Source organism: Corythoichthys intestinalis, chromosome 4 (genome assembly GCF_030265065.1).
Source record: "Corythoichthys intestinalis isolate RoL2023-P3 chromosome 4, ASM3026506v1, whole genome shotgun sequence".
Taxonomy (NCBI): domain Eukaryota; kingdom Metazoa; phylum Chordata; class Actinopteri; order Syngnathiformes; family Syngnathidae; genus Corythoichthys; species Corythoichthys intestinalis.
In genome coordinates, this window is record NC_080398.1 from 42,561,655 (window position 1) to 42,573,389 (window position 11,735).

Below are 11,735 nucleotides of genomic sequence, written 5' to 3' on the forward strand. Positions count from 1 at the left end.
CACTGGTTAAATAAATTTATATATCGGTTGTTGAACAATACAGGGTCAAGCTGCTGTTACTGAATCATGTTGAGCCCAAAATAATCACCCTGTCATTTTTCACTCTTTCAGCAAACTCACATTATGCCATTTTGCTTGTATGTTTTTCTAATTGAAGTTGATGGAACTGATTCAGAGTGTCCCCCACCTCCTACCCACAGTTAGCTGGGATTGGCTTCAGCACCCACGTGACCCTCGTGAGGATAAATGAATGAATGAAAGTTGATGTATGTAAACTATGTTTCAAAGTATAGTAGCTTGACCACAATGCAATTCTAAATGGGGAACACCCACTTAAAACAATAAATGTGAAGTTAACTCAACTTTTGGGGAGTAACTTGGAAAGGTTTCAAAGGCACCACATTGTGATAAATTCTTTTAAAAGAATTAACATTTAATATTATTAGGATAGCACTGTCATATGTTGAGAAAGAGGTCATTTGTTAATTTTGTCAAAATTCAGTTTCAAATAAAGAGAAGTAGAATGTAACTATTGAACCTGTTTGTTTTCATTATGGACATCTCAATCTCCTGCTCTCCTTCCCCCTTTCTTTAAGTGGATTTTTATCCTGTACTTGAAAGCAAACACAGGTGTGGGTCCAAGTGTTTGTAAAGTGAAATCAATCATGTAATGGCGTGAGAACAAATATGTTGAAGTCATAATGATAAGCATGGATAGAACTCCTAATTCGTTTTACCACCAGTCCCCTTGGAGTGTTCTCAGTGAAATTTTAAGAACCAGTTTAAACTGCTTTTAAATGAACATGAAAACCATTAATCACAGGCAAATTTTATCTAGTACTCTGCCTAACGATGACCATTGTCTTAGAATAGTGGTCGACCTTAACAACTGCAGTGACCACATAAATGGGTACTGAACCTCCCCACCCTAATATTGATACATATAGAGTGGAACCTAATGATTACAAGTCTGCAGTACTTGTAATGGGTTTAATTGGTTTGGTTTGATAACCCATGGGTTGGCCTCTGGATTCAAATTATAAATTTGATTTCGCTGATATTTTCCAGATGAATTCTCTACATGCTGAATAAAGCAATGAGGGCCAGCACAATGTACTAAAGTGCATTATAGGATGCATCTGACATTTTTAATCATTTAATTGATGCACACAGAAGGAACTTTTTGTTAGCAAATTAATGATGTAACAGTCCATTTACTAAAATAGCATAGTTATCTATTCTTATAAAGGCCATTGGCTGGAAAATTGGGTCAGCGATGTGGAAGAATGTACGTAAATGTGACATGCAACAAGCATCACAAGATATGAAGATAAAAAAAAAAATGGTGCGCCGAGTCATATTTGTTATAAAAATCTCTGGTGGCTGGAAAAACAGGTTGGGTGGCATCCACAAACGGGCACATGTTAAGAAAGCAGTTTTAATCACAATACTCTTTTGTCACTGCAAAAGTAGCTTGTTGCAGTGTTGACTGCCAACCTGTTGAGCCTGTTAGAACGAACAGCTTATGAATGGTTGCATTGTGGTGAAATATTACTTTAATGAAGTGTTTATTGTAAAAGACAGAAGCGGTAAGAAGTGGTAAGGTACACTAAGACACAACAAAGACTCATTCCATTAAGTGTAAAAAATAATACACACACAAAAAAAAAACAACAACAAAAAACATATATGACATTGTGACATTTACAGCTTAAGACAACTTTTGCACCAAAAATTCATGCAAAGAAAGACAACAATATTTTAATCATATTGTATTTACAATGTTTTGTTTTTACTACAAATTAAATGCATGATATTCACTTCTGTGTTCATCAAGTCATGAGAGTGGTTAGTACGTCTGCCTCACAGTTCTGAGATCAAGGGTTCAATCCTGCTCTCCGGCCTTCCTGTGTGGAGTTTGCATGTTCTTCCCAATGTCGATTTTCTCTGTGTATTGTGGTTTCTCCTCACTTTCCAAACACATGCATGATAGGCTGATTGAACACTCTAAATTGTCTATAGGTATGTATGAGTTTATGTGTCCATGATTGTTTGTCTCTTTGTGCCCTGACTGGCAACCAATTCAGGGTGAACCCCACTTACTGGCCGTAGTTGGCTGGGATGGGCTCCAGCACCCCCATGACCCTCGTGGGGATAAGTCGCATAGAAAATGAATGAACACTTAAAGCTGTAATGTGAAGTAATTTCATAACATGCCAAATAGGGTCACAATTAAAGTAATTAAACATCGTCCAACAAATAAAGCATGAAAAAAATCATTTATATGTTGTATATTTGACAAAATAATCGCGTTTCCGAAGTTCGAGCCTGAAAGGGGACGAACCCGGAAGTGATACGTCACACCGAGAACAGCGATGGGAGCGGCCGCCCTACAAAGCCCTTCAAACAATGCTTCAAACAGCGATATAAGTGACAGATCAAGCGCAAGTGAGGAGACCCAAGTTTTTGAAGAGTTGGAGGAAGAGGAGGAGGTTGGAATTTTATGTTGGATCGTACATGTATTAGCCAGACGCTAATCAGGATGCAAACAATGTGCCCAGACTACCTGACATCGAATGGAGACAAGACCCGTTGAGATTACAAGATTGGTAAGATATAGGCTGTTATTATTTTCATGATTTGAAGATGCAGGCATTTGCACATAATTTTATGTTTTTGTCTATCTGATGACATTGTTTAAAAAAATAATAATCAGACTGCATGTTCATTTTGGCAGATCCGGCAGCGCTCATGCATATAAAATAATAATATAAAAACGTTGGGGGGGGGGGGTCAGAAGGAGATGAGTCGTTGATGGCTTTCTCCACTTTATTGTGGCAACAATAAGAAAACAAAATAATAGCGGACTGCCGCCACATTCGACCGCGAAGTTTTGCTTCTCACTCATCCCCGCCTCGCCTCGTACTACAAGCTACTACTACTTCCAGTCCCAGCGTCTCTTAAACGGATCATGCATAGTGTCTTGTTATGAGCGTTTTGTTGACAAAGGTATCGAACACACGACGTGCTTACAACTTTGTTTCTTTATTAACACATGGAGCTAACAGTAGCTGGGGCTCTCGGCAGTAAGTGGCGTCTAATGGCGTGAGGAAATGTAGTTTTTTTCACACAAGCGAACAGATTACAAAGCACCACTTCGGTGTTGTCCCGAGACTACATTTCCCATGATTCACTGCGTGACTTGAGCCGCTCGCTGATTCGCTGCGAGATTGACTCAATGCCAACACGCTCGCTGTCACCTGTCAGCGGCTCTCGCGAAAAACAAACTAGAAGGCTATCAAGCGATCATGGTGAAAGAAACGCCGCTACAAATGCAATGCAATGCTTGAAGCATGAAGGTGGAAATACATAATACAAATACAAATAAATTTGCACAAACTCACCGGCGGTTTAAACCTGCCGCTGTCAACGCTCTGGTAGGTCGCATTTCACAGCATTCTGCCGCGGTCCTCCTCGCCAGCTTTTTGCTCGCCATTCACGCTCGTTTGCATTTGATCGCTAGTCTGATACACTCCCGCTTTTCGGTGAGGTCGTTTGTGTTTATTCGTTATTGGATCGTTTTTGTTCACCACAGTAAATAAGAGCACTGAAGCAATAGGTGTAAGTCGCCATTTCTGTTCAACCCGTTTTCTCCTGTTTTGTTTAGCGTAAGAAGCTAGGTTAGTGGCTGTCTTTTCTTTGTTCTTTTTCATGATCAGGGTTTAGTTAGCGGGTGGGGTTCAAGTGTAGATTCCTTTTGTTTGTTGTTTTGGCCTGGGCTTACCCTGAAGCCGCGCTTCATCCACATTTTGTACATATTCATTGCGAGTCTGATTGTTGTGTGAATAAATTTGTGCCACTTGTGAAATTGTGTGGCTCGTTTTATGTTACGCCCTTCGCGAGCCGTCCTTGGGACGTAACACTAGCGAACACAACAACAACTATGCCACGACTATTGCCACGAGTTGGCTTTCGGCTAATGTCGCTAGCTTCTACTGTACACTCCACAACAGTTGGCAGCTCTGCTTTGACAAAGTCATCAGTCATCTATCCAAAAATCACACTTACTTTTTGGCAAATACTTGATCATAAGCAGACCGGTTAAGGAAGCAGGCATCTTCGAAGTGTTTGCAGCAGAGAAGCCTACTCGATGATGGCGTGAAATTCATTCGCTTCGTGCGAACGAAAGATGTCCATTTTCGTGCCCTGCTATCGTTTGGCCACTCATACAACCGCCGTGGCATCTTACCGAGAAGCAAAGCAACAAACAGTACTGTTCTATGGTGGACTTTCCTCGCACTTCCCGGTGTGACGTAATTTCCGAAGATTGCCGAAGAAAAGCATTTTCGTTGTCAAGGGCGTTGCTATGGGTTAAACAAAGAATCTGGAAGGGTTGCGTTAAAAAAAAATAATGAAAATATGCTTATAATTGTTCAGCCATTGATATTATTCAAAAACATGGTTGGCCAACCTTAGTTCACATTTCCCCTTTAATGTTTTAGAACAATGGTTCTTAACCTGGGTTTGATTGAATCCCCGGGGTTCAGTGAGTAAGTGTCAGGGGTTCAGCAAGTAAGACTGAGAAGAGCCCCCTTTTCATACGCTGACTACATCTATACAAACAGACATTTTAGACCAGGTTTTGGACTGGTTTGCCACAATTTACAATTATTCTATTCGTGTTAAACGTCTGGCCCACCTAGTAAATCATATGCTTTTATTTTGACACTTGCACTGTAAAACTGGAGTTTTTTTTGTTGTTGGTTTTTTTTTTTTATGATCAAGTGCATTACACTTTTGTGTGTCCAGTCACGTATGTACACTCGCCCCCTCCCAGTCAATGGCTGCTGATGTGGTAAGAAGGAAGTGACACAAACATGTACCAAAATCAACAGGAAATAACCTGGAAAGGTAACCTGCCTCAAAATGTAGAGGAATTAATCCATAAGTATCCCAAAATAAAAAAGAATTGACCTAAAATAAACTCTTTGGCTTCCATTGACAACGATAGACGTTCAATTCCCTTAAACAGGAAAGACTGGCTGTGAATGCTCATATTCTAGTCCCACAGATGGTGCTAGACGTCCAGTCCTTTAGCAAGGTGAAGAACCACTGTTTTAGAAGTATTCCAGCAAACAGCAAGAGAACTGGTGTAATTTGTGACATTGGGTGTTATACTTCATGCCAAAACGTGCCAATGTGTGATTCTATGATACCAAATTTCATAGTCATTAAAGGTGTGTGAAATTTCCGATTCTTAGATTATTCGCGATTCGGCCATGGAAGATTCGAGAACGATTCACTAACATCCATATTCCGATTATTTAAGTATGCCAAGTAAAGCGGAACTAAAACACGGTTAGTGCGTTCTTCCGGACGCTGTGGGGAACGGACCAAGAGTAAACATCCACAACTCACGCTTCCTAGATACTGAAGGAGATAGTACCTTTTTTCGTAGGCACCGTCTAACTGCTTGCATTATTCTAACACACTTAATATAATCAATCAGGGAATAGTATAGTTTCTTGAAGTTACTGTTTGACGGTTTGTATTACTCTAACATAGCCAATATAAAATAAATAGCACTTATACCATAGTTCAAGGAAAACAAGCAGAATATAGGGCATAAAAGGTGCACAACACCTTCTTATCACGGAAGCCCAACGTGTGCGTCATGAGCACAATTGATGCTGACAAACCCACGTCTGCACCACAACTCTCACAATCAGTTCTCCTGGACAGTCCAGAAAAAATGGCAAGACGGCCTGTCCCAACACAAGGCACACCGGAGAACGCCCGATATCCAATGGATAACACGACTGATAAGACTCCAAGAGCCCCTTTGACGCTGAGGTGGCAAAATCCACAACCCTCGTTGCCCTGACAACTGTAACTCCCAAATCCTCCTGTCCAATCCACAAACAGACAATAATCCCAAACACAAACCTTTTTCCTGCCCACGGCCTGCCCCGCGAGAGCCTTCAAAGGACTGAATGTTTAACTAAGCGATGTCATTTTTCTCGGGAACCTTTTGTTGACATGTGATATGGTCAGTGTTGTTAATAACAGCGTTACAATATAACGGCGTTACTAACGGCGTTATTTTTTTCAGTAGTGGGTAATCTAATTAATTACTTTTCTCATCTTGGCAACGCCGTTACCGTTACTGAGGACGGAAAGGCATGCGTTACTATGCGTTACTATATTGGTCGAAAAATCTGAGGGAGACGGACTCACCGAGACGACAGAGCAGAGCAGGAGTGGGGAGGAGGCTAGAAAGTTGTGACGCCGAGCAAACGCGATGCTAGGTAGCTCCAATAATACATGTTGTAGCCGATAGCCTACAAACTACGCCCGCATGTTATGGTAGATATGGTAGACATGGTAGATATCACATGTACTGTATATAGATATAACTAGATGCAAAATGACAGACATGGCACTAAATGCGTTAGTAGACAGCGCCATCTTAAAGCAGTACTTTTTAGGACGGCTCTGTTGTAGAGAACCTTCCTAGCGAACCCAAGTAACTTTTTATCTAAAATACTTCTAAATCGGCAAAATCTTGACTTGAATCTATCTTTAAATGATGAAACTGTTTTAAAACTTTCATATGTCGAAAGTAGAGAGAAGGGAACTAATGCAATAATGGGAGCAATTTTAACAACTTTTAACAGTTGATTCAGGGTAAAGGGTAAATTAGGGTAAAGAATTGGCCTCGGGCAATTTTACCAAATACCTTCACAAAAAACTTCACATAATGTGGCCAATGTTTTTTTTTTTGTTTGTTTTTTTGTTTTTTTTTTTTGTTTTTTTTTTTTTGTTTTTTTGAGGGAAAAAAAAAAGTAATTATCACCAATTACTTTGCCAAGTAACTAATTACTCTTACATTCAGGTAATTTAGTTACTAACGCAATTACTTTTTGAGAGAAGTAATTTGTAACTATAATTAATTACTTTTTTTCAGTAAGATTAACAACACTGGATATGGTGACCTTGCCTCCCCACCTAAGTGTTTCTGCTTCACCTTGCCGTTTTGATCGCTGTCGACCTGAATTAATTGTCAACTTGTTTTCGCTGAGCCTTCTTTAAGCTTTTCAAAATGGAGTTAGTACAAAGGGTTAAGACTAAGTTGAACGTGCGGAGTTTGGCCTTCTGGCCGGATTATCGGGGTCTCGCCCGCCTGGGTCGTTGGAGCTGCTAAAAGCAGCTAAAGGGGAGGCGGCTTGGGGTTGTGCATAAATAATCGATTTATAATCGAATCGTCGTCTCTGAATCGTAATCGCAATCGAATCGTGAGGTGCCCCAAGATTCCCACCTCTAATAGTCATAGTCACTAAAATATACTCTTCTAAACGACACAGTTTAACTCTGTGGCTGCCATTGAAGGCGATAGGTGTCCAATCCATTTTCAATCCTAAACTGCTCACCTGCCTGCCACGGGAAAAACATTCGCACTCACATTCAAAGTAGGAACTGAACCCACACTGCCTGCAATAAAGTTAGATGAATGCACCACTACCCCATGAGTGACTGTGATAAAGGCATGAGAAAAGCAAATACTAGTACATGTGTTTTTTCATGTTATTGATTAACATTTTCAGCAAATCCCTGGAATACCTCATTATATTTTAAACAGTGCAGAGTACTGAATAGTACTTGACTTTGCGTGAATGTGTAAATGAGGAAGAGTGTTCTTGAACATTTAAACTTTTGAAGCACCACTTCAAACTGTTGAACTAATTCAACTTCACAAAACTGTTAAACTGACACACACAAAAAATCTCCACTATAGGAGCCCTTTATGTGTCATTGCTCTGAAACCCATGTGTCCAAATACTGTATGGTCAATTCCAGGATTTTTCCTCAAATTGAAATTTTAGCCTGTCACCACATCATCTGTTATTTTTATATATTGTTAAGAACTTTTAGGTGTTTCAAACAGGATGTTGTCATCCACCTGTATGTGTTTTTTTTTTTTTTTTTTTTTTTAAAAAGCTGAAAAGAATAAAGAATAAATTACATTTGTTAACATATAACATGCATTCACCTGATTTAAGAATAGAATAGAATAGAATAGAATAGAATAGAATAGAATAGAATAGAATAGAATAGAATAGAATAGAACGCAGCAAAAATCGATGTCAAAATTAGTGGAAGTAAGTACTTAATAAAAGCCAAAGGTCACCCAGTCATTAAAAAAAATATGTGTTTTAAATGATGCTTCATTACATATTTGATATGAAATTGAATTAGACAAATTGAATTAGATGCACATCACTGAGTTACATTATGAGTCATGTGTGATGATTATAAAGCTTTAACCCTTTAATGCCTGCAATATGAAGCAATTGTCAGAGAATCACAAAATTTGAAAAATAAGGTCTTAATGAAACCTTTTTTTAAAAAATTTTGTAAAAAAGCAAACAAAAAATAGTATGTGTAATAAGCGTTCTAATATCTATAACCCTTGCTAAATCCTTTTTTTCCCTCATGGAACCTGCAGATGCATGAGTTGACTTGCATCCTTTTTTTTTTTTTTTTTTTTTTTTTTTTTTGAGGAAAGATTCAAAAATTCCTAATTAGTCTCAAAATCATGAAATTCTAAGTGTATCAAATGTGATACAATTGGCTAGAAGGGGTTAAAGTTTTAATTCAATTTGCAATTTTTCAGGTTTCTTGGTCAATTTTGCATTGTGCAATTGTTCACTGAAAAGCAGGCATTACCAAAGTTTGTGTATTCTGCACACATGCAGCTGGTAGTGTTGCTGTGGTGATTTACATGAAAGGAACCCCCCGCAGAGACATATGTTATTTGAAAGCGTGCACACTGTATGCTCTGGGGGTGATATTTGCCAGGCAGCATCATAATAATAACATCAGTTGGTATATGTTGTGTTTGTCTGATGGAGGATGGGCATTAATGAGCAGGTCAAGGGGAATAGGTTGGGGGTGGATAATTACTGGTAGGAACTAGAAATGCGAAATGAATGCAGAGGTAATGAAGACACTGATGGTATAAATAAGCCAAGTGCCCATGTGTGACGTGATGGAGACAGGCTAGACGACAAAGACAGAACAAGTGTTTTATTTTGCATTTACGTGAAGGTAAGACATACACTATGTATTTTTTTATGTGTGCTTTGAAATATTTATTTGTACTTCCTTTGAGAATGTTTGCAGAGATGGCAACAATTCGCATATTCTTGGCATGTGTGGTTCTCCTCAGTACCAGCGTACCATCATTTTCTCTCCAAACTAGTGGGGAGTGCTTCTTCAACACCAAAGGTCAGTGCAGTATGATTTTATTGTCATACCACAGCCTGTCATAGTAAAGTGTTGCCTGCTTTCTAATGATTTTACAGCCCGAAGTAACTTTACAAGCACATTAGAAGGTTGCACATGCTTCATAAATGTTACTTCCTTGCAGTGTAACACAATGATCCCAATGGACTTCACTTTATGTTCAACGACATGCCATATTTTAAACTATATTGTTGAAAAATTAGCACGTGTGTGTGTTATTCGAAATGTTTAATTTAGTTTATGACTTGCTATTCTCATGGGTGATTGGTTTGTGTGTTCTGTGTTTTTGCTCTGGGGTATCTGAATTTCCTCCATATTGGTCAAACTGAACGACTGCATTGATATTCTGCGCTTAACAAATGTAAAGGACCAGTCTCCATTGTTAGATTTATTCAACAGTTTGTCTAATTAAGGTTATTTGGTTATCACCAAAATTATTATTTTATGTGTCTGTATGGTTGGCATGTCAGTTTGTAGAAGCACTTCAACCAAATTATTGGTTTTAATTTTTTAACATTACTATTATTGTTTCAAAATGTCAAATTATACTGATTGACTTGTATTCCTCAAGAGAAAAATGAGTGAGAATACAACCTGATCTCTGCTCTAAGAAGTGTCTATTTCGTCTCTCACAAGGGAGCTGTGAGTACATGGGTCAGGTGTTTGGGTTAGGTGAGCGTTGGATCACCATTGATTGTTACCAGTGTGTCTGCATGGAGCCTTTTGGAGTAGGATGCTGTGATCAGTGAGTGTCCTTGCATAGACTTCATAATGATATTGACGGGACACGGGGCGCGTCCCCGCACGGGGCGATTAATAGGAGGCCTACCTCCGTCAAAGCTGACCGAGTGGAAACACAGACAAAGAGCTTTTTACGTTGAACATTCTTGTGAATAAATGTGTAAAGCCCTCAATTCTTTATAGATATGGACGTAAAACAATCTCGATTCTTTGTTAAAAGAGCAAAGAACCGGGCTGTTAGCATTTATTTTACGTAAATATGTTGAATGTGCTGCTAGTCTTTGAGCCACTGTAGCGCCGCCTATCATCACAAAGAGCTTTTTCCGTTGAAAATTCTTGTGAATGAATGCTTGAATTCCTGAATTCTTCATAGATATGGACTTAAAACAGTCTTGATTCTTTGTTAAAAGAGCAAAGAACCAGGCAGTTAGCATTTATTTTACGTAAATATTGCAAACTATGACGCAAATGTCGTAGCGGCTAATTTCTCACATTGATTTTTTAAAAATGCATGCACGGTACGAAAAATATAATAATTACCTTGAATCCTCGAACAAGTCACTCCTCAGACAATCCTTCCTGTTTGTATGCGGTACAGATTTAATACTTTTTCAACCTAAATCCGTTATTAGATCGCTGCATGCGTGTTTGAGAATACTCCTCTTGATGTGGGCAGGCCCCCTACTTGCAGTGTATGACAGATGTGACCCGTCAATACCATTATGAAGTCTATGACCCTTGTTCAAAAATATTTGTCTGCCCTTGGTTTTGTGGAATAATTAGATTTTCACACAGTGGTTTCAAACCTGTGGACTATCCTGAGTGGTGCGACATCATCCGCAAGCCTGACTCTTGTGCCAGTGTTGTGGTGATGAAAGCCAATCACAAGCTGCCCTGCCTGTGGGGACGAGGCCACCTCCAAACTGCTGCAAGCCTCCCCTGGAAATCTGACAATGATCCCATGTTTTGAGACCATTATATCATAGTATTTAACATTACAATATAATGTAATACCATTAGAAAAAAAGAACATATCTCTCTGCCTCTCTCTGTCTCTCTATGTCTCTCTGTGTGTACACTTCTAAAAAAAGTTACAGGAACACTTCAAACATACATGAGAGCTAAACGGCGGGTGATCTTGAATATCTTTCCAGATAATGAGTAGGTGATGTATTAGTAACAAAATGATGCCACACAATTTGATCGATATGAAAATGATCACCTTATAGAGGGGGGGAAATAAAGGACACCCCAAAAACAAAAGTGATAAAATGATGCTGTAGACTGGTCAATTCAGCTAAAATGTCGTTGTGGCAACTAAATGATTCTCAGTAGCTTATGTGCCCCCCACGTGCTTGTGTGCATGCAAGACAATGTCAGGACATGCTCCCAATGCGACGACAGATGGTGCCTTGGAGTATCACCTCCCAGATCAAGAACCAGGGTATCACTGAGCTCCTGGACAGTCTGAGGAGCAACCTGGCGGTGCCGGATGGATCTAAAATTAATGTCCCAAATGTGTTCTATTGGGTTTAGGTCAGGTGAACATGGTGGGCAGGCAATGGTAACAATTCCTTCATCCTCCATGCAGGCAGGCAGGGGTGGGCAAACCAGTCCTCAACTGGGTCCTGGTCTTTGTTCCAACTGATCCATCACAGACAGTTCAACCAATGAGGTTTCTGCTGAAA

The 11,735-nt window shown here is 39.4% G+C and overlaps 1 protein-coding gene across 2 annotated transcripts; it reads left to right on the forward strand.

The window, feature by feature from the left end:
• The first annotated feature begins 2,476 nt into the window (after nucleotides 1-2,476).
• Nucleotides 2,477-11,052, forward strand: msmp2 (microseminoprotein, prostate associated 2). Of its 2 annotated transcripts, none has more exons than XM_057835144.1 (4): nucleotides 2,477-2,609; nucleotides 9,184-9,288; nucleotides 9,943-10,051; nucleotides 10,843-11,052. In XM_057835144.1, the coding sequence occupies exons 2-4, from the start codon at nucleotides 9,186-9,188 to the stop codon at nucleotides 11,015-11,017; spliced, it is 387 nt and encodes a 128-aa protein (XP_057691127.1). In that variant the 5' UTR covers nucleotides 2,477-2,609; nucleotides 9,184-9,185; the 3' UTR covers nucleotides 11,018-11,052. The 2 variants fall into 2 exon arrangements, with proteins under 2 accessions (XP_057691127.1, XP_057691126.1); XM_057835143.1 differs by lacking the exon at nucleotides 2,477-2,609 and adding an exon at nucleotides 9,075-9,108.
• Nucleotides 11,053-11,735: the final 683 nt, after the last annotated feature.

Coding starts and splice junctions, on each gene's coding strand:
- msmp2 (XM_057835144.1), top strand. CDS start 9,186: ATGGCAACAATTCGCATATTCTTGGCATGTGTGGTTCTCCTCAGTACC. Junction 9,289..9,942: donor GTGCTTCTTCAACACCAAAG/GTCAGTGCAGTA, acceptor GTCTCTCACAAG/GGAGCTGTGAGTACATGGGT. Junction 10,052..10,842: donor GGAGTAGGATGCTGTGATCA/GTGAGTGTCCTT, acceptor ATTTTCACACAG/TGGTTTCAAACCTGTGGACT.